This window comes from Primulina eburnea, chromosome 16 (assembly GCF_022965805.1).
Source record: "Primulina eburnea isolate SZY01 chromosome 16, ASM2296580v1, whole genome shotgun sequence".
NCBI lineage: Eukaryota > Viridiplantae > Streptophyta > Magnoliopsida > Lamiales > Gesneriaceae > Primulina > Primulina eburnea.
Genome location: NC_133116.1, coordinates 3,741,682 through 3,759,715, shown reverse-complemented (window position 1 = coordinate 3,759,715; position 18,034 = coordinate 3,741,682). Strand labels below are relative to the sequence as shown.

The 18,034-nt window shown below is 35.9% G+C and overlaps 5 protein-coding genes across 9 annotated transcripts; 3 read left to right on the top strand and 2 right to left on the bottom strand.

Moving 5' to 3' along the window:
* The first annotated feature begins 822 nt into the window (after positions 1-822).
* LOC140816356 (osmotin-like protein) lies at positions 823-1,792 on the top strand. The gene has a single exon (XM_073175573.1). It carries the CDS (start codon positions 854-856, stop codon positions 1,583-1,585), a length of 732 nt encoding a protein of 243 aa, XP_073031674.1. The 5' UTR covers positions 823-853; the 3' UTR covers positions 1,586-1,792.
* Positions 1,793-2,703: 911 nt separating this feature from the next.
* Positions 2,704-6,183, bottom strand: LOC140816975 (binding partner of ACD11 1-like). Of its 4 annotated transcripts, XM_073176494.1 has the most exons (6): positions 6,037-6,102; positions 4,707-4,810; positions 4,548-4,623; positions 3,548-3,631; positions 2,888-3,475; positions 2,704-2,792 (listed from the first exon to the last, which is right to left on the bottom strand). In XM_073176494.1, exons 1-5 carry the CDS (start codon positions 6,049-6,051, stop codon positions 2,900-2,902), a joined length of 855 nt encoding a protein of 284 aa, XP_073032595.1. In that variant the 5' UTR covers positions 6,052-6,102; the 3' UTR covers positions 2,704-2,792; positions 2,888-2,899. The 4 variants fall into 4 exon arrangements, with proteins under 4 accessions (XP_073032595.1, XP_073032596.1, XP_073032594.1 ...); XM_073176495.1 differs by having other exon boundaries at positions 2,704-3,475; positions 6,046-6,183; XM_073176493.1 differs by having other exon boundaries at positions 2,704-3,475; positions 6,037-6,101.
* A 1,204-nt stretch (positions 6,184-7,387) lies between these two features.
* Positions 7,388-11,013, top strand: LOC140816965 (syntaxin-22-like). The gene is made up of 7 exons (XM_073176485.1): positions 7,388-7,818; positions 8,240-8,333; positions 9,040-9,179; positions 9,403-9,477; positions 9,685-9,842; positions 9,929-10,029; positions 10,634-11,013. The coding sequence occupies exons 1-7, from the start codon at positions 7,628-7,630 to the stop codon at positions 10,697-10,699; spliced, it is 825 nt and encodes a 274-aa protein (XP_073032586.1). The 5' UTR covers positions 7,388-7,627; the 3' UTR covers positions 10,700-11,013.
* Positions 11,014-11,635: 622 nt separating this feature from the next.
* Positions 11,636-14,067, top strand: LOC140815927 (protein SAMBA). Of its 2 annotated transcripts, none has more exons than XM_073174970.1 (3): positions 11,636-11,849; positions 12,830-12,940; positions 13,802-14,067. In XM_073174970.1, exons 1-3 carry the CDS (start codon positions 11,696-11,698, stop codon positions 13,861-13,863), a joined length of 327 nt encoding a protein of 108 aa, XP_073031071.1. In that variant the 5' UTR covers positions 11,636-11,695; the 3' UTR covers positions 13,864-14,067. The 2 variants fall into 2 exon arrangements, with proteins under 2 accessions (XP_073031071.1, XP_073031072.1); XM_073174971.1 differs by having other exon boundaries at positions 13,243-13,871.
* Positions 14,068-14,332: 265 nt separating this feature from the next.
* LOC140815926 (heat shock factor protein HSF8-like) lies at positions 14,333-17,819 on the bottom strand. Its single transcript, XM_073174969.1, has 2 exons — positions 17,321-17,819; positions 14,333-15,839 (listed from the first exon to the last, which is right to left on the bottom strand). The coding sequence occupies exons 1-2, from the start codon at positions 17,597-17,599 to the stop codon at positions 14,580-14,582; spliced, it is 1,539 nt and encodes a 512-aa protein (XP_073031070.1). The 5' UTR covers positions 17,600-17,819; the 3' UTR covers positions 14,333-14,579.
* Between the last annotated feature and the right edge of the window lie 215 nt (positions 17,820-18,034).

Sequence of the window (18,034 nt, the reverse complement as noted above, 5' to 3'; positions counted from 1 at the left end):
TATATAGTGTAATTTTTTTGGAGTTTATAAACTACTTTTTATTAGTTTAATATATTATTATATTACATTTGTTATCTTCCAACACATATAATAGAAAAGTTGCCTCTTACACCATACTTCTAAGAATGGTATCCACAAAATTTTCAGAAATTTAAGAATATTAATCACTGTTGTAATCTCAAAAGTAAAAAATCATCAGAAATGAAGTATGTTTTATTGACTCGAGTTTTACGTTCGCACTTGTGCAAAGTATTTATATGATGGATGGAATACAGAAATAGAATCAAATTTTGGCCAGGGGAAAAAAAACAAAAAGAATCCACTCCTCCATTCTCCGGTTCGTTCGACCCTACCCCTGTGGACACTGTCCGCAGGGGTCGATCCAACGGCTCAGATTTTTCCGAGTCATTTTTTGTTTTTTTTTCCATGGAGGTGGGCTCAGATCACTCATATGGAGAGATCCGGGCCGTTTATTACCTCTGCAGACACTGCCTGCAAGAGTAGGGTGAAACAAACCTCATTCTCCTTTGGCTAAATGTGACACGTGAAAGTACTACATCAATTTTAAAAAATGAAAATGTACTTTATAGGGAATATATTTAAGTTGCTTTTAATAATGGAGATACAAAAAGCTAGTTTATTTTTATATTATTTTTGAACAGTGTAAATTTATATTTCCAAGCAATATACATATATCTTGGGATGTTTTGTTGTCAAATTTTATTAAATTATTATTTTTTAGAAATAATTTTCTGTATATATTTTTTTAATAAACTTGAGAAAATCATTTTAAAATAAAAATAGTTGAGCTATATACATGCATCGGCTATGGCCAAATATCGCATTAATCTCAATGGCTTTCTCTTCCATCGTTTTCCTGTTCATCTTCTTCACCTTCGCCAATGCTACGCCGGACCTTATTTTAACGGTCGTCAACAACTGTCCCTTCACTGTATGGCCCGCCATCCAACCGAACGCCGGACACCCTGTTCTTGAGCGCGGAGGCTTCGCCCTCAACACTCTCACCCACCGCTCTTTCCCGGCCCCCACCACTCACTGGTCCGGCCGTATATGGGCCCGTACCCAGTGCACCCAAGCGAACGGACACTTCAACTGCGAGACAGGTGACTGCGGCGGCTGCTTGGAATGTCAAGGATCCGGCGGCGCGGCTCCAGCGACCCTGGCTCAATTCTCCCTCCACCACGGCCTCACTGACCTTTCCTCCTACGGTGTCAGCCTCGTGGATGGCTTCAACGTACCCATGACCGTGACCCCGCACGAAGGCAACGGCCAATGCCCCGTGGTGGGATGTCGGTCTGATTTACTCGCGACCTGTCCTAATGGGCTGCAGTTAAGAACTCCCCATGGGAATGTTGTAGGTTGTAAGAGCGGCTGCGCCGCGTTCGGGACAGATGAGCTTTGTTGCCGCAACCATTACAACAGCCCACAGACATGTCGTGCGTCGAGTTACTCGGATTTCTTCAAGCATGCTTGCCCTGATACTTTCACATACGCGCATGACAATCCGTCGCTGATACATGAGTGCTCGTCTCCACGCGAACTCAAAGTCATTTTCTGCCATTAATTTCATGCGAACTTTAGCTAATACATATTAGAATGGTGTATTGTTTAGCTATCCTCGTTTGGGCAGTCAAAGGTGTTTCCTTTTCTATTCCCAGATAAAATAAGTTCAAATTAGAAACACCAGATGTATAAATTAATCAGGCTATGGTTGGCTGTATCTTCTCATCTGTTCTTGGTCACTTTAGTATGTTTTGTTTCATATTATTGATATATTGTGTTCTGCAAAGATTAGATTTTTAAAGATGCTCCTTCTCCAGCGCAAAATCCAAGAAAAAGAAACTCTGTTAATTTGTTTGGATATTATAAGTTTTTGACGAACAACACGAAGAAATAATATGGTGATACCTGTGTTATTTCGCGCAAGCAAGCTACCGTAAATTAATTTTTGGGAAGACACGAGTAGCCATATTTTATTTCTCTTTTTTTGACCTTTTTCCGAAACGTTTAAACTTATCCAGACTGAATGCACGCCATTTGCCAAAAGCAGGAAATACTGAAAAAAGGACAGTGGATGACTCATGACTCTTTGCTCCTATTTTGCTTTGGCTTTCGGGAGATTCTCATAATAATATAATTATTTTTATTGTTACAATTATTATTACTCTATTTGCCCCAGATAATTGATTTGCTGTTTTTGCGTACAATTACAAAATAGTTGAAAAATTAAAATTTACAAACAAATTTCTAATTTTTTTATCATTTAATCCATTTAAAAGATGTACATTTTTTAAAAACTTATATAATAATGTGTTAATTAAAAAAAAGGCATCTAAAAAGAAAAAGAGGATTGCATAATGGGAGCAAAAGAGTCCAAAGATTGGAGGAGTATACGTGTAAAGGCAAATGCGTTGGTGTGTGTGTCCCACGGCAATTTTTTTAGTACGATATATATATATATATATATTTATTTATATATTATTAAAAGTTATGTACCTTACCATTCACTGCGATTTTAAATGAATTATTATAATTTTTAATAGCCCATTGCAATATATATAATTCCGTATGGCAAATTTCGAATATTAGAAACAAATTGAAATTTGATTTCAATCAAGAGACTAATTATCACCGACATGCCAGGAGATAGCCAGCCGGCAGCCACCAGGAACAAACCGGAAATCAAAGTAGAAAATCCAAGAACTGCTTTAGTATAACCTCTTGTGATCTTTAGTTGACTTTAGACATGAAGCAAAACTACGAACAAGACCCTGGGGAAAAAAATTATCTTCCCGTGTAATACAACACGTTTTTAAGATTCAATGTACACGGGTACGGTGAACAGTAATAAGAAATGCCGACATACCGAAGCACCATATTAGAGGATTAAACCTTGTGCTGGAGCAGGTTTGGAAGGCTGTTGCTCTCCAGAATCGGAGACTTTACGGAACTCAGGTGAATGAACTTGAGTAAAGTCATCCGCCGTGTTTCTTCTTTGTTCATCTTCAGCATTTCCCACTTTCTCCTTAGTCATTTGGCCTGCTTCCCCCGCTGCTTTAGTGACTCTGTTAAAAGCACCTGTCACCCATGTAGCACCAGTAAGTACGTATCTGTTCTTCATAATGGCAGATCCAGCACTGCTAACTGTTTGCTCAGCAGCGGTGAATGCAGATTTTGCTTTCTCGGAAACTTGGAGTTTCTCATCTACTTCCCGAACTTTATCGTTAACAATTGAAGTACCAATACTTATCTTCTCAGACAGTCCGATCTTTTTATCAAATGAAGCAACTTTAGCACTGGCTGCAGAAGTCAATTGATGCTTCTCATCAAATGCCTTCGCTTGGTTAACTGACTCTTTGCCTAAGTTATAACCCTTCGCTAGCATGCTGCTTACAACATCCTCAGCCTTTCGGAAAGCAGATTCGGGACCACCTTCAGTTTTCTTATCAGATGACTGTACAGTTGCAGCAACATCAAGTAAGAAGACCCTCGAGTGTAAAACATAAACTATGTCAAAAATTATCACCTGCGGTGGTGCAGAAGCAGACGGAGGAAGCGTGTAATCTGGATCCAGAGTAACTGTAACAGTCATATCAACGATTGTAGCCCCCTAAGTGTAAGTTGAAAAAATCAGCAGATAAGACTGAGGAAGAAGAATATTGGTTTCCAAAAAACCATGGAGATGAAGAAGACTCGTCCGTTTCCTATAATTAAAGTTTGATTTTAACATTTTCCTTGGGAGAAATCCACTATGAAATGGTGGAAAATCACAATGAAAATTGCACTACATCTATACTATTCTATACTATTATATTAAGTGTGAGGGCCTTAGAATAACTACCTTTGAAGACACCAAAATACTTAATTCCATAATTACCCTTCTTACTCTACTAAAACCTTTTCAAGTCACTCCATATTTTAAATATAAAAAAATCAAAACAAAACTTCCCTTTTAAATCGAACAACTTTTCTAATCGAAACAACTTTTCTAATCGAAAATAATTTCGTGTTAATTATTTAGTATTATTTTATCAAATTAAAAATAATAATAGCACATGCAATGCATGTGCATCTTTTACTAGTAAAAATAAAACCAGAGGCCGTGATGGCCCTTAAAAACATTGTGATATTGAGTGAAAATTATACGACGAAGCTCAAGGAGAAAATAATTAAGATATGACGTAAAATTTACCCGGAGTAAATCTAATCTGACCAACGAGAATGAGAAGTTCACGAGTAAACACAAATCTGATCAAAGAAACTATCAAGTATTGCACATATATCCTACAAAATCATGACTTTGTTCTACTAAAATTTTACCAGAAAGATAGCTTCTGCTTGAAACTATAAGCAATATTCTTAACGGTCCAGTATTAGTTTCTAAATCAGGACTGGTCAAGAATGACCAACCATGAAACATGAACAAGATTGAAAATGGGCAATAGCCCAAAGTACTTCCCATATTAAGAATACGTTGAAGAATGAACCAAAAGGAAAAAAAAACAGAAAAGACTCAGAGAAATCACCGAAAGAAGAACTGCTGTCTCTGCTCCCTGTGCATCCTTAAAGGTCACAAAAGCAATTTGTGATCGCTCTGTATCACTGAACAAGCAACAAAGAAAATTAGAAAACAGGTATGGTTTATAGAGAGAAGAGAACATGACGCATTAAACAAGAGAGCAAACCTTCGCATTTCAACATATTGGATATCGCCAGAGAAAGAAAAGAACTCTTTGACATCACGTTCATATGCTCCCAGAGAGAGATTGCAGACCTTGACAGTTGTTATCTATTGCATAAAAATTAAGTAAACACTGTCAAGTTTATAAAATCTTCAGAAATTTATGATTCATCGAAAAGGGAATACTTATACACGAGAACAGCACTCCGCACCGACATCCACACCACACATGACACTGTATGTTCCCACATAGATTTATCAAAAGCAGATCTTGGTTTATATGCATGCAAAAGGACAAGGTTCATCACTGAGAGGGTTCTTCTTTCAGTTTATCATCAATACAAGTTTAGCATAAAAGATGTCATGGTAAAACTATCTACTCTTTTCTCCAAATCTTATGCTGAACACAAACATTGGTTTATATGCATTCAAACGGACAAGGTTCATATCTCCAAATTAAATGCATAATACAATGCTCTAAAGTCTGCTTCATGAACTCAAATCAGTCAAAAGGGAACAAGCGGAAACAAGCATAGCATTTGACAGAGTCGTTATCCAATCAAGTAATTTGGCCGAAAATGTTTAGAAACTTTGAAACCCGCATAGAAGATATTCTCAATCTCCGCTAACAAGTCATCGGATCTGAATCTCAATCACAGAGTAAAAAACTTGGTAACAAACCTACGTAACCATCACTGTAATTGCATCACAGAAATTAAAACATGCAACTACGAACAGACATTCTGATAGTAGTGGAAGGAATAAATTTTCAAAAATGAAGGCACCAGGAAAATTCTCGTGTACAATATCTAAGTACACCTGAAATTTTTTTCCCCAAAAATGGGTGTGGTTGAAGGGCAAAGATTACATTTTTATATAAATTACATCAAGAAAACTACTGTTGCCTACCACTGCCTATCATGATGATCCAATCCCATCCCAGGTGAAAGCATCTCCCAAATTTTGAAGTGCTTACCTTCCTCTCACGTGAATTGCTGGCTTGTGTTCACAAGTCAATGAGCGTGATTAACTATGTCTATTCGATTCAAAATATTAAAAGAATCGAATTTGATATCTCCAGCAACGGAAAATAAGCTACAACGCTTAAAATTTCATCTAATCCCGCGTCAGAAAAGAAATTAGCAATTCACGAAAACCAATACATATCAAATATTTCATCAGATTCAACATCAATCCAAGAAAGCCAAAAACAACAAAAAATCAACAAGAATAACAACAGAAACTCGAGTCATTCACGAGCATAAAAATAAGCATCCCATTTTTCAAAAAAATTGAGGACCCGCTAAAAAAAACAAGAAGCTTGAGACGAATACATCACTCACCGACATGAGAGGAGTCTTTCCAAGATTCTGAACTGAGGGGAAAAAATGGAACACAGATATGAATCAAATGCATAAGAAACGACGGCGTTGACGGTTTATATTGGCAGTTTCCTCGGCTTCGACATTTAAAAAAAAAAATATTTGACAAACATTTTTTTAATTATAAATTTTAAAAAATAACGAAACATATTTATGCTGTAGCGTCGCATTCACTTTCCGTCCACAAAATATTCGTGGAAATTTTGCCGATGTTTGTTTTTATTTTAATAAATTAATTTTTTTATTTTTATTGAAGTTAAATAAAACAAAACATTTTATATAGATTTCCAAAATATTTTTTCATAATTAGAATTGGGCAGAGACTCTTCTCACAACATTCACCTATAAAATAATGAGTAGGTCTCTTGTGAGATAGTTTCACGAATATTTGTCTGTAAAATGGGTCAATCCTACTGATATTCACAATAAAAAGTAATACTCTTAGCATAAAAAGTAATATTTTTTCATGGATGACTCGAATAAGATATATGTCTCACAAAATATGACCCGTGAGACCGTCTGACACAAGTTTTTGCCTAAAATAATTTTTATTTTATTTAAAAATATCTTATGTCAATGAAAGATATTTGAATTTTTTAAATATCTCATATACTTCATTTGTATACTAAGCAATATGAATATCCAAAAAAAAAAAAAAATTGAGTTGAAATGTAGAATTACGGGATCACAAAGTACAACATCTTTAATAATGATCGAATGTACATATAGTTACCTGGAATTTATCTATGTAGATGATGCTGATTTTCTTCCCTGGTTAAACCTCTGTGATATTCAACTAATGTACTAACAAAATAATGTAAAATCTCGTATGAAATCGTTTCATGATTTAATTTTTTTATACCAGTCTCTGATCCGATTTATGAAAAATATCAATTTTTTATATCGAAAATATTATTTTAATTACAAGTATGAATCGAGTCGTTTCATTTTACGGATATATATTTGTGTGAGATGGTCTCAATTATACACGTGATACTAAAAAATTATGTGGGAAAAAACTAAAAAAATGTATGTAATATATGATGTAATTTGATTTAATTGCATGGTATTTGCCACTTGTACGCCAATTTGATAATTACGTGGGAAAAAACAAACAGTATGCAAATGATAATTTATTTAATAATGAAATATATATTTGAAATTATGCATGTGACGTGGGCTTTTTTGACGACTGGACCGGCCGGTCGGGTAAATGTGTTCAAATAATGAGAGTAGAGCCTTCCAATTGCCAACTCATATCACATCATGCTGTTTTTCTATTTATTATGTTACTTAAAATTTAGAGTTATTCCAACAAAAATGAAATAATAAATTTAAAAAAGAAAGCCAAAATCGAGCCTTTTCTCTCCATCGTCAATCCCCCTTGATTTTCGATCCACTTTCCTTCAATTCATCGCTTTGAATCGAAGTCGGGGATTCATTTTCCCTGTTCCGATTCTGTACTCTTCCCCTCCCCTCTCCTCAATTATCCGGCTTGTCGGTTTTGATTTTAGGGTTTCCGAAAGAAAAAATTTGGGGAGGGATGAGTTTTCAGGATCTTGAATCGGGTAGGGGATTGGGGTCGACGAGGCGGGGTCTCGTGAATGGGAAGCAGGATCCGACGCAGGCCGTTGCTTCTGGAATATTCCAGATCAACACCGCTGTCTCGACCTTCCAACGCCTCGTCAACACCCTCGGTACAGCCAAGGACACGCCCGAGCTCCGTGAGAAGCTGTTAGTTTTTTTTTTTTGGTCGAATAAATTTCATATCAAATTTTTGTGTTTATTTTGAATCATTTGGTGGACTTTTTTTTTGGGATTTTTTTAACGTGTTGTCCTCGTTTGCGAATAATTCAATTTCTGATGTTTAAATCAGGATTTTGAAAATATTGGCGGCATGTTTAGCTGATAGGCAGATGACGTGATTATAAACATTAGTTAATTGTTGTCAGCAACGATATTGAGAGTTGCTCATATTCGTTTACAAGCATACAATTGCTTTATTAATGAACTCAGCATAGACATGTTTGCTCAAACGGAATACTCTTGAAAGCATTGGTGGTTTTCTGTTGTTTTGTGAATTCTAAATGTAGCGTACCTATTTTGCTTTGACATGTAGTAACTGGAGTTTCATACTTGTTTTGCTCAACTGCAGGCATAAAACCCGCCTACATATAGGTCACTTAGTGAAGGATACTTCGGATAAACTTAAGCTAGCAAGTGAAAATGACCATCGCGTGGAAGTCAGTGTAAGTTTTCTTTCTTGCTTTGCTGTTTTTGTGCTTTTGTCAAAGTTCATTTCTCTCTGTTTCCTCCAGCTTGACTTCTGTCATGATTGGATTACCAGAACTTTTGGGTGTTCCTTTATCAATTCTAAAAGTGCCAAATGAACTGACTAATTATCTAATCGTCCAGTTGTTCACAGTGTATGAACTGATAAACATCAACACTCGAAGTCATCTCATCTGTGAGCCCATTACCCTGAATCTTTTCCTTAGGATGTGATTAGTTATACTCGAATCATCTTCATAAAATCATCGACAAATATTATGGGCAAAGAGATAAGTCAAAGTGTTAATGAATTATTAAAAGCAGACATGCTAATTGTAAGTTAAAATTCAAATTTACCATGGCATAATACTTATATAGTTGACCAATGGTCTGGTTGAATGCCAATTACTTTCAAGGGAAAGATACATTGAATTTAATTCGAGGCCAAATATGTCTAGTTGTATAATTCATTTTGATCCAAATCAGTATTCTCGATTATATCCTAGTATCATAACCCTCCGGAGTATTTTCATGGCTTAATTCTCTCCCTGTAATCTGTATAAATCTTGTTTTGCAATTTGTTATCATATTTTTATAAATTTTCCGGACAACCTTGTTTGCTGCACCATTGCTTAACCCACACTGTCTGTTAGGGTGATCACAATTGCATCCTGTTTTCTGCAGGCCAGCAAGAAAATTACAGATGCAAAACTTGCTAAAGATTTTCAAGCAGTATTAAAAGAATTTCAGAAGGCACAACGGCTTGCTGCTGAGAGGGAGACTGCGTATACTCCTTTTGTCAGCAATGCAGTGCTTCCTTCTAGGTAATTAATGATAGAGGGACATGATGCTCTATGGTGAAGTTACTAGCTTAGCTTAATAAGCATTAACTGTATGTGCTACTATCAGTTAGCCAAGTTGGATGCTTATTTAAGATCTTAGTGATTATTAGGCTTTTTCTTTTTCCGAGGAATCATTTATATGCTGTTATTTGTCATTTTATGTGGTTCAGCCATGACTTGTGTGTTGAACTTTTATCTTCTGCAGCTATACGGCTAGTGAAATTGACGTAAGTTCAGATAAGAGTCCAGAGCAGCGAGCTCTTCTTGTTGAATCTAAAAGGTATATGCTTCTGTTTCTTTGGCTTTAGTGATGCCTTCATGTGCCAGGAATGGTTCCCCTTTGTATTTATGTGCATCTTATGATGCCCATAGTGCGATGCAATCAACAACAAAATTTCTCATTTTTGGGATACTTGTTATTAAAAAATGCAGTGCATAATTTTGTACATTTTGTAAAGTGACATACTTAATTTCCAAATTTCTACAGGCAAGAGATTTTACTGCTGGACAATGAGATTGCATTCAACGAGGCCATCATAGAGGAAAGAGAACAGGGTATACAAGAAATACAACAACAAATTGGTGAAGTAAACGAGATTTTCAAAGACCTTGCCGTCCTTGTTCATGAGCAAGGAGTTATGATTGGTAAGGGCTTACGCTGTGTTAGATATTATTAAGACTACACATTCCATTGAAGAAATTTAACTTAGAAATCTGTTAAACATCCTTAGATGATATTGGCTCCAACGTTGAGGGTTCTCATGCTGCAACCGCTCAGGGAAAATCCCAACTTGTCAAAGCAGCCAATACCCAGAGGTCAAATTCATCTTTGGTGAGTTCAACAAGCTTGGACTGAAATTCTGTGCGCATTCTATGTTGCATCCAAAACTATTGTTTTTTTTCTTTTGGCAATTGTAAGAAAAATTGGGGTATAATTTTTAAATTATAATCTGTTGGAAACTCTTTGTTTCGTCTGTTGCCCCGCTGAAATATGAAATTATATTTCACTAGTTTGTTTCTTTTGTTTTTACCATAATTCAGATACTTAATTTGAATTTTACTGAAGCTTGATATAATTTTCAAAACATTAATCAAAATTTCGCGTGATTTCAGTTTTTCTTTAATCCTTTTGGGGTAATGAAAAACTGTAATCTGTTTGTAGAAGTATCAAGCTTTGTCTATGGGGATGACAAACTTTATGATTGCAAATTTGCAATTACTTCTGCTATTGATGTGAAATTAAAAGACAAATGTTGGATTAGATTTTCTGACGAAAGGCAGTGCAACGTCAGCATTACCACAGTTTTTCGCTTGTGCTTAATTTTGCTCCAAGTCAAACGAATGTTATCAGGATCATATATAATTGTCTTATGAGAAGCAGAAAATTGGTGAATGACAGGTTATAATTTGTATTTAATTTTTTGTTGTTTTTGCAGACTTGCTTATTGCTCGTGATTTTTGGCATTGTGCTTCTCATAGTGATTGTAGTACTCGCTGCCTAACGAGGTTTCTCCACACTGATTATGTGGGCAGAATCAAGAAAGATAGCGCAAGTGCACGAGTAATCAATCGTCTGTTGGTGTTTGTGGTTAACACAAATTTTCAAGTCATAAGTGGCAATTCCAGTGTATTGGTTCTTGACCCGTCCTATGTAACAAAAGTTAAATGGTTGAGTCGGAAATTGATTTTCGCTTTGCTTGTTTTATCTTTGTAAATTCTTTCATTTATGTATCGATTTCATGGTGGTGTTGCTATTCGTGTACAGGTTGTTGGAAACGTGGGTTTTTCGTCCTGAAAATTGGTTTTTTTTTTTTTATTTTGATTTTTATGTTATTAAATTTATTTTCAATTAATTTTTTTCGATTTTTAACGATTTTAGTTTTTCGTGGCTGACGTGATGTTTCACCCTGTCATAACACTTTCTCGTAAAAAAAACTAAAATAGTAAAAAAATCAATAGATTAAAATTAAAATTTGATAATATAAATGATCTTAATTAAAATATTTGAAAAATAAATATAATGAATTAAAATTGAAATTTGATAATATAAATAATTAAAATTATAAAAATTGAATTATAAATAAATAATGCAAATAGCTTTGTTCTTCGGGGAAGTTGGTGAAAAATCTCTAATCAAAATATTTTTTTGGGTTCATTATCTATCCACAAAATTGTGGTACTATGTCATACAAAATGTGGTACATTTCATGTGGAAATGTGGTACTAAAAAAATACCCAGAGACTGAACACAAAAAAAATCGACGACTAGTGACTGAAGACAAATTTTCCCGTGGTTCCAAATCAATATTTGGAAAGATGCCAATAATTACCGATATATCTAGTAAAAAAATTATTTTAGCCAAAAAAATATAAATTTGAATTATAGTATAGTTGGTCAACAAATCGAAACTTTTATTTATAATAATAGAATTTTTTTAAATATCCATGATTTCGAAAAAAAAAAAGGCCAGGAGTGTTAAGAGAGTGGTGGGATCAAAATGAGCAGTGGGAGTTCGGTGACGTCATCTCCGGCGAGGTCCGCGACAGTGATGACGTTATCGTCGTCGTCTGTTGGGGTGGGGTTGGGAGAAGACTTTCACTTTCCTGCGGATCTGATTTCGATTCAGGATCGCAAGGATGAAGCTCTTCAAGGTCTCTATCCCTATTCTTCTTCTACCATTTTTTTACTGAATGGTTCTGGACTATGTTACCATTTTTAGCAGTATATTTTTCGTTTTCTCGGTTGTAGTACTTTGTTTTGTTTGTTACTTCGTTTTTTTATGTTCTTTATTACAGAGAGAGAATTTAATTCTTAGTTTTTTAGCTGGAAACTTCGAAACATGGCTGTGACAATGGATCAAAATGAAAAGAAAAAGCAAATTTCAAGTATTTAATCCTCGAAAATGTATTGGAAGCAATTTGGAAACGTTTCAAGTCATACTTTTTTTTTTTTTTATGTAAACACCCTCTTGTTTTTTGTGATTGTTTGGGCTATCAATAAAATTTTGTGGCATAGTGATTAAATCCAAGAATAAATAATTTGTTTCATTAGACAGATTGAAGAGCTGCTGGGCTAATGCTTACGGTAGACCTTGGCATGTGAGTCTAGTGAGATAATTCGTATGAAATATGTATTGCTTCAACTATGAATAGCTGCTCTGGCATTACAACGCTTTGCCTATGTCAATGCATATTTTTTAGGTTTATGATGGTGGAAAACCATTAGGAATTTCGATTTTTTTGTCCTGCTACTTAATCTTTGGTGTTAGAGGAATTGCGGACGTGTGAAGTGTGCATAATTTAGTATGTGGATAACAAATTATTGTTTTAAAATTTCCAAGTTTGTGTTTTGTATCATCATAAATCAAGGAGTGTGTTACGAAATAAAAATAAATCACGAGATTAGAATAATAATTCAGATTTGATATGTCAGAACATTACTAGAGGGAGGGAAAAGATGGTAATATGGTATAGATTTAATGCCCCATATCATTACCAGAAAAAGGGGTACTTTGGCGAATTAACACATCAATAGACAATTAACCAAAAATTGGTTTATCTAAATGCCTTTTTTTTAAAGATATGGCATGATAACTCAAAAGAAGTGAAAAAGTTGCCTTTTTTTTTTGCAGTTCTAAAGTCTGATTTAATGGGAAAGCTCAGTAAAGAGGTTAAGTCCCTGGACGAAGATAGCTGGATGTTTGATGGACCACGATCTCGCATTCACCTGATTTCAGGAAAAGGTAAATCAACAAGTTTTATGTGTATAAAGTTTTGTGCAAATGTAATCTGAAGTAGTAAATAAAAGAATGTGATAAGATGTTAGTTGTCCCTGGTTGTGCTGAAAAAGGAAATATTATTCTGGCTGTTGTCCTGTATAATACACATCAATTATAATAAGTCTTAAAACTCTAAATGACTCCATAAAAATGATGGATACAGTAAACCTAAGTTCTCATGACTGTGTTTTTATCATGAGTTCGAAGATTTTACTTCCACAACTGCTAATAACCTAAACTAATTTTTTATTTTTATTGGGGTGCAGGTTGTCTCTATAAAAATTGAACCAACAGTCAAAGTCCCACTTTGCCTGTCTACATTTCGACTTCCATCCATAATTTGACTATTGTATTTTATATTTGATTGATCTTTTTGGAGTTCTGTATTAAAAAATCATCGAAACTCGGTCACTTTTTTGGGACTCTGATTATTCTGGTTTTCTTGTTATCTGTTTCACTGTTCAGACCCGCCAATTCAGTAATTGTGGTGATGGGTGGTGTTAGTTACTTCTATAAATAATTGTGTACCGCATGTGTATTCTATCCTTTTTCTGATTCCCCCCTTCTAGCCATTGTTTGTTCAACGAGGAGGGACATATTTGGGAGGAACCTGTACCATCAAAAGTTATTGTATGAACTTCAAAAATTTTCTTCTATATGTTCCACTAGCCGGACCAAATTCTTGGGCCGCATGCACCATGACTCCATCAACTTCATTTCTTTAGCCTCGATATTCTATACAAATGGACTCATCATGTTTATTCAGGCGTAGAGTTAAGTTTGACTTTAATTCATTATCTGTTTGAACATTCAAAACTTTGACAGGTGCTCTTCGAGACAGGCGTACAGAACTCTCAACGTATCACAGCATGTCGGCCAAAAAATGATGCATATAGATGTATGCTTCTTTGATAGCTGATTTTAAGTCCTTTTTATGTTAATTTCACACCATCTTCTGTTTGAGGAAGGACTTTAGTTGATAACAGCAAACTGAGCTTGAGGTTCTGTCATGATGTCTACTTTGTTGTTGAGATCAAACATCTGTGTAGAAATCTTGATTGCTCTATTCTTTATATAGAATTTCTAGCCAAGTGTTGAGAATTTTTACTAAACACATGTGTGCTACGCCATGGTGATTCACATTATTTAATTTTAATGGAGATAGCTGCTGAAATTTTCGAAAATATTGTTAAAATAATAATATATGTAATTTATTTTCCAGGAGTGAACATGGGAGTACTCATAGTCCAATTTCAAATTCAATTCCTACCATTATTTTCGAATTGATCTGTAAAATTGATTCTGAAAAATTGTAGTTTGCCAGTGCAATATGGTGGATTTTCTTGAAGAGGGCGGTGGAGGTGGAAAAAACTATGTAATTGTGTTTTGATTAACTGAGAAATGAGAATCTGCCCATCCAAATACAGTAAACTATTTCAACATTTTTCGTCACTCATCTTTAATTTCAAGAAGTTTCTGTAATCCTCATATCCACAAATCTAGCAGAGACCTGCACTCGTGAATACGGCCAAAAAGATGTACAAGTACTCTTATAATACCCGAGGTAAGAAAGAGACACACATAATTTAACTTATACACCGTTTCAAAGTTTCTCGGCATTTGATGAAAGATTCCCCATCCGCTCCGTTAGCAGTTCCATGCGCTGAGATTTAGCCCACCCATTTTCCTTTGGCTTTTTTTCACCTGCCTCGAGAAGTTCATCAGTTAAATTGGAGTTGGTCTCGGTCTCTGATAGAAATGGACTCCGAAGAAATGTTTCCCAAAAAGGATCACCAACTCCAGGAAGTTCATCATCATCCCATTCAACTTGAGGATCAGGAGAAAGTCCACCTATGTCAATCAGGTCTTCGCCACTTGGTGCGAATAACGTAGCATCCATAAAAGTAATGTTCTCTGTTTCTGTTCCCACAATATCACCATTGTTCTCTGGCATAATCTGAGAGAGGTGCCCGATGGTATCACCAACAGACGGAAGGGCAATAGGAGGCACTTGTGCTGCTATCTGAGGACTTGCACTGAAATATTGCTCAGACATAATTTCAGCAGGACAGCCGGCATCTGATTGAACATCGGCTTTCAGTGCAGAATCAAAAGCTGTAATTGGTATGCCTGACGGTATGAATGGCAGACCTGAAATAGGAGGTACCTCTTGAAGAGTCACTCCCGAAACATGATGGTTTACAGAATTGCCAGAGTCCGGTGTACTGGACGGGGATGAACTGTTATCCATGAAGAAACTATCCGAATCATTACCGACATTTTCTAACCTAGTAGAATCTAGTTTTACATTCTGTCTTAGCATTGCTTTTGCTGCCTCGTTTATCAAAGGTTGATACTTAATGATCTGACCATCAGAAGCATTGCTAACAGAATTATAATCCGAAACATCATCTTGCTTTAGTCTCCTTTTTTTGTTGCCTTCTGTTATACGTCTGTTGCTGTCAGTTTGCTGGTGCATAAACTGAGCAAGGAAACCTGGACTGTTCACAGCTTTTGCTAGGAAAGACATCATCTGTTGTTGACGTTGTTCCATACCCTGAAGACGCTGAGCCATTGTTTGTAACTGCCCATCAGTGGTTTGCTGCTGTTGCCTCAACCTTACAAGCTCCTGCATTAGCACATTCTTATCCCTTTTAAGCCTTTCCACTTCCTCTTCGAGCCCAAATTTCCCAACCTCAACACATGCTCCAACAGAAGAACTCTGTCCAACTGGTGGTTGATGCTGATGAGGCTGCAAATGTGCAGGCTTCCTTCGACTGATACTTTTAAGAAGATGCTTTTGTCCTCGTAAGAAACCCTCATTTGCAAACTCCCATCGGTCTGGATCAACCTTTCTAAAACCCTGCTCGTCCAAAAGTTCCCATACAGGAAGTACTTAGAATTTTTTTTAAAAAAAACTATTGCCGCTCAATTGCTAACATGCAAAATAGAAGAACATGCAGAGAGAATAATCAAACAGATCTCATGACAAGAGCCAAGGCTGTCTAGAACATAAACAGCATGGCAGTCAACAGGAACCAATTTGGGAACCAAGGCTACAAAAAAACGGCCATTGAATTGTGAGATAACAACATTCCTTGTAGGTTTCGAAAAAATGACAACACAAAAGGAAGATATTAACAGCAAAAGAGAATATATCCCAATTAGCAGGCATCAAATCCACAGTACAACAAAGAGAACGGGCACAGACCATATTAAGCACTACGAACCATGATCTCCTAGCACAAGTCTCTCATGACACAATATAAGCCAAGAGTTAACAGAGATTGAATGGGTTTTCTGTCCTTAAATAATATTGGTTTCAGTTTACTTATTATGGAAGATATCATTTACAATTCAATCCGATCAAGTATGAGGAGCTCAATAAGAAAGAATTAGAAACCATATGGTTTTAAAGCCCAAAAGTAGTAATATATTTAGGTGCAAAAAATTTCAGGACAAAATCGCAATCAATGCTTATGATAGAGGCAAAATGGGAAAAAGATATCATCACAGAGACAATGATATGCACGCTTAAAGTGAGAAATGTAATTGTCCAGTCAGTTAACATGGCCTTGAAGCCAAATAAAATCTCAGCTAGCAAATACATAAGCAGCATGAAATATGACCAAACCACAACTAGATATATGGAGCATTTATGCACAATAGTATGCATTTAAAGGAAGAAATAATGACAAGAACGATGATGTCAGATCTAACTCCCAAGAGTTTCAATGGATGGCAGTTACGTTCTTACTTATACATTACTTCAAATATAATATCTAATAAATTCATCAATCATACCACTGTCATATTTATAGCTCAACATCTTCACTCTTACAGGACATCATCCTTCCCAGTTCTTTAACTTAATGGTAACTCTTCATGCAAGAACCCTTTATTTGGTGGTAACAGCAAGTGCATATCGGCACCAGACACCACTCTTCACAAATTTAACTGTGCAGTTAATTGGTTTTTAGATTCTTTCAGAATCACATAATCAACAGAAGGACACTCCATATGTTAAATTATGTCATCAAAATTGTTATCTGTTGCCGACAGTTGAGTCATCACGCACCAAAATAACCAAATTCATTAATATTAAAAAAAATTGCACTTGATAAAATAAATATCACAAGACCACGATAGTTATTCCCAGAGCTATCCAACAGCTAAATTATCTCACACACGAGAAACAATAGCATTCACACACACGAAATGATTCAAGTAACCAGACGCACACAACCGAGTCTAACTTAATTCAACCAAAAAACACCTCAATCGACAAATAAACTCTAATACATAAATAAAAAAGTAGAGGGCCGACTGCCGAGGATAACTTACATATGTATTAAGCTGGCGCACAAAACTAGAGAAATTATTGTGTTTGAAGTACTTAGGAAGTAAGTCCCTGGCAAACAAGGAAGAGTCCCAAACAACAAAACTATTATTCGAAGCGCTCCACGACACGATCGTATCTGTGCTAGGGTCATCCACCACGTCATATGTTTTTGCCAGGAACGGCGGAGGAACATTCGCTGAAGGCATCGGGGCCGGGGGAGGAAGCCCATCGCCGCCCACCTTCCCGGCGCTGGAAGACAAATTAGAAGCTGGCGCCTCCATATAGAAAAAAGGTCATATGTCGATTGGCGGATACATAATTGATAAGAGGGGATTTTGAAGAGATGCAGAGCTAGTATTGAGAATTTTGGGAGAAAAAACCCTAGATTTTGTTTGGGGTGGTGGGTGCGTCGCGTTGTGTGGTAGAGGTGTAAAAGAGATCAAATGATATACCGTTCCTAATTACACAGTGGGAGAAAGGAGAAGCGTCGAGGTCCCCAGGCGGTTAGATAAAATGACGATGCCACCCCAAATCGTTATAATTTTTTTTCCTTCTTTTTTTTTCCTATGTAATTATTGTGCCGAATTACTTTTAATTTTTTTTTATATGCTTGAGTTTCTATTTTTATAAATCTTTCCACAAACATTTTTTTTCGCATGTCACATGAGATAAAGACACCACTAAACCACTGTGAACATGGAGCCACAAAAGTTTTG

Coding starts and splice junctions, on each gene's coding strand:
- LOC140816965 (XM_073176485.1), top strand. CDS start 7,628: ATGAGTTTTCAGGATCTTGAATCGGGTAGGGGATTGGGGTCGACGAGG. Junction 8,334..9,039: donor ACCATCGCGTGGAAGTCAGT/GTAAGTTTTCTT, acceptor TGTTTTCTGCAG/GCCAGCAAGAAAATTACAGA. Junction 10,030..10,633: donor AGAGGTCAAATTCATCTTTG/GTGAGTTCAACA, acceptor TTGTTTTTGCAG/ACTTGCTTATTGCTCGTGAT.
- LOC140816356 (XM_073175573.1), top strand. CDS start 854: ATGGCTTTCTCTTCCATCGTTTTCCTGTTCATCTTCTTCACCTTCGCC.
- LOC140815927 (XM_073174970.1), top strand. CDS start 11,696: ATGAGCAGTGGGAGTTCGGTGACGTCATCTCCGGCGAGGTCCGCGACA. Junction 11,850..12,829: donor CAAGGATGAAGCTCTTCAAG/GTCTCTATCCCT, acceptor TTTTTTTTGCAG/TTCTAAAGTCTGATTTAATG. Junction 12,941..13,801: donor TCACCTGATTTCAGGAAAAG/GTAAATCAACAA, acceptor AAACTTTGACAG/GTGCTCTTCGAGACAGGCGT.
- LOC140816975 (XM_073176494.1), bottom strand. Junction 4,624..4,706: donor CAATATGTTGAAATGCGAAG/GTTTGCTCTCTT, acceptor TTGCTTGTTCAG/TGATACAGAGCGATCACAAA. Junction 3,632..4,547: donor AGACAGCAGTTCTTCTTTCG/GTGATTTCTCTG, acceptor ACTTACACTTAG/GGGGCTACAATCGTTGATAT.
- LOC140815926 (XM_073174969.1), bottom strand. CDS start 17,599: ATGGAGGCGCCAGCTTCTAATTTGTCTTCCAGCGCCGGGAAGGTGGGC. Junction 15,840..17,320: donor TGCGCCAGCTTAATACATAT/GTAAGTTATCCT, acceptor TTGGACGAGCAG/GGTTTTAGAAAGGTTGATCC.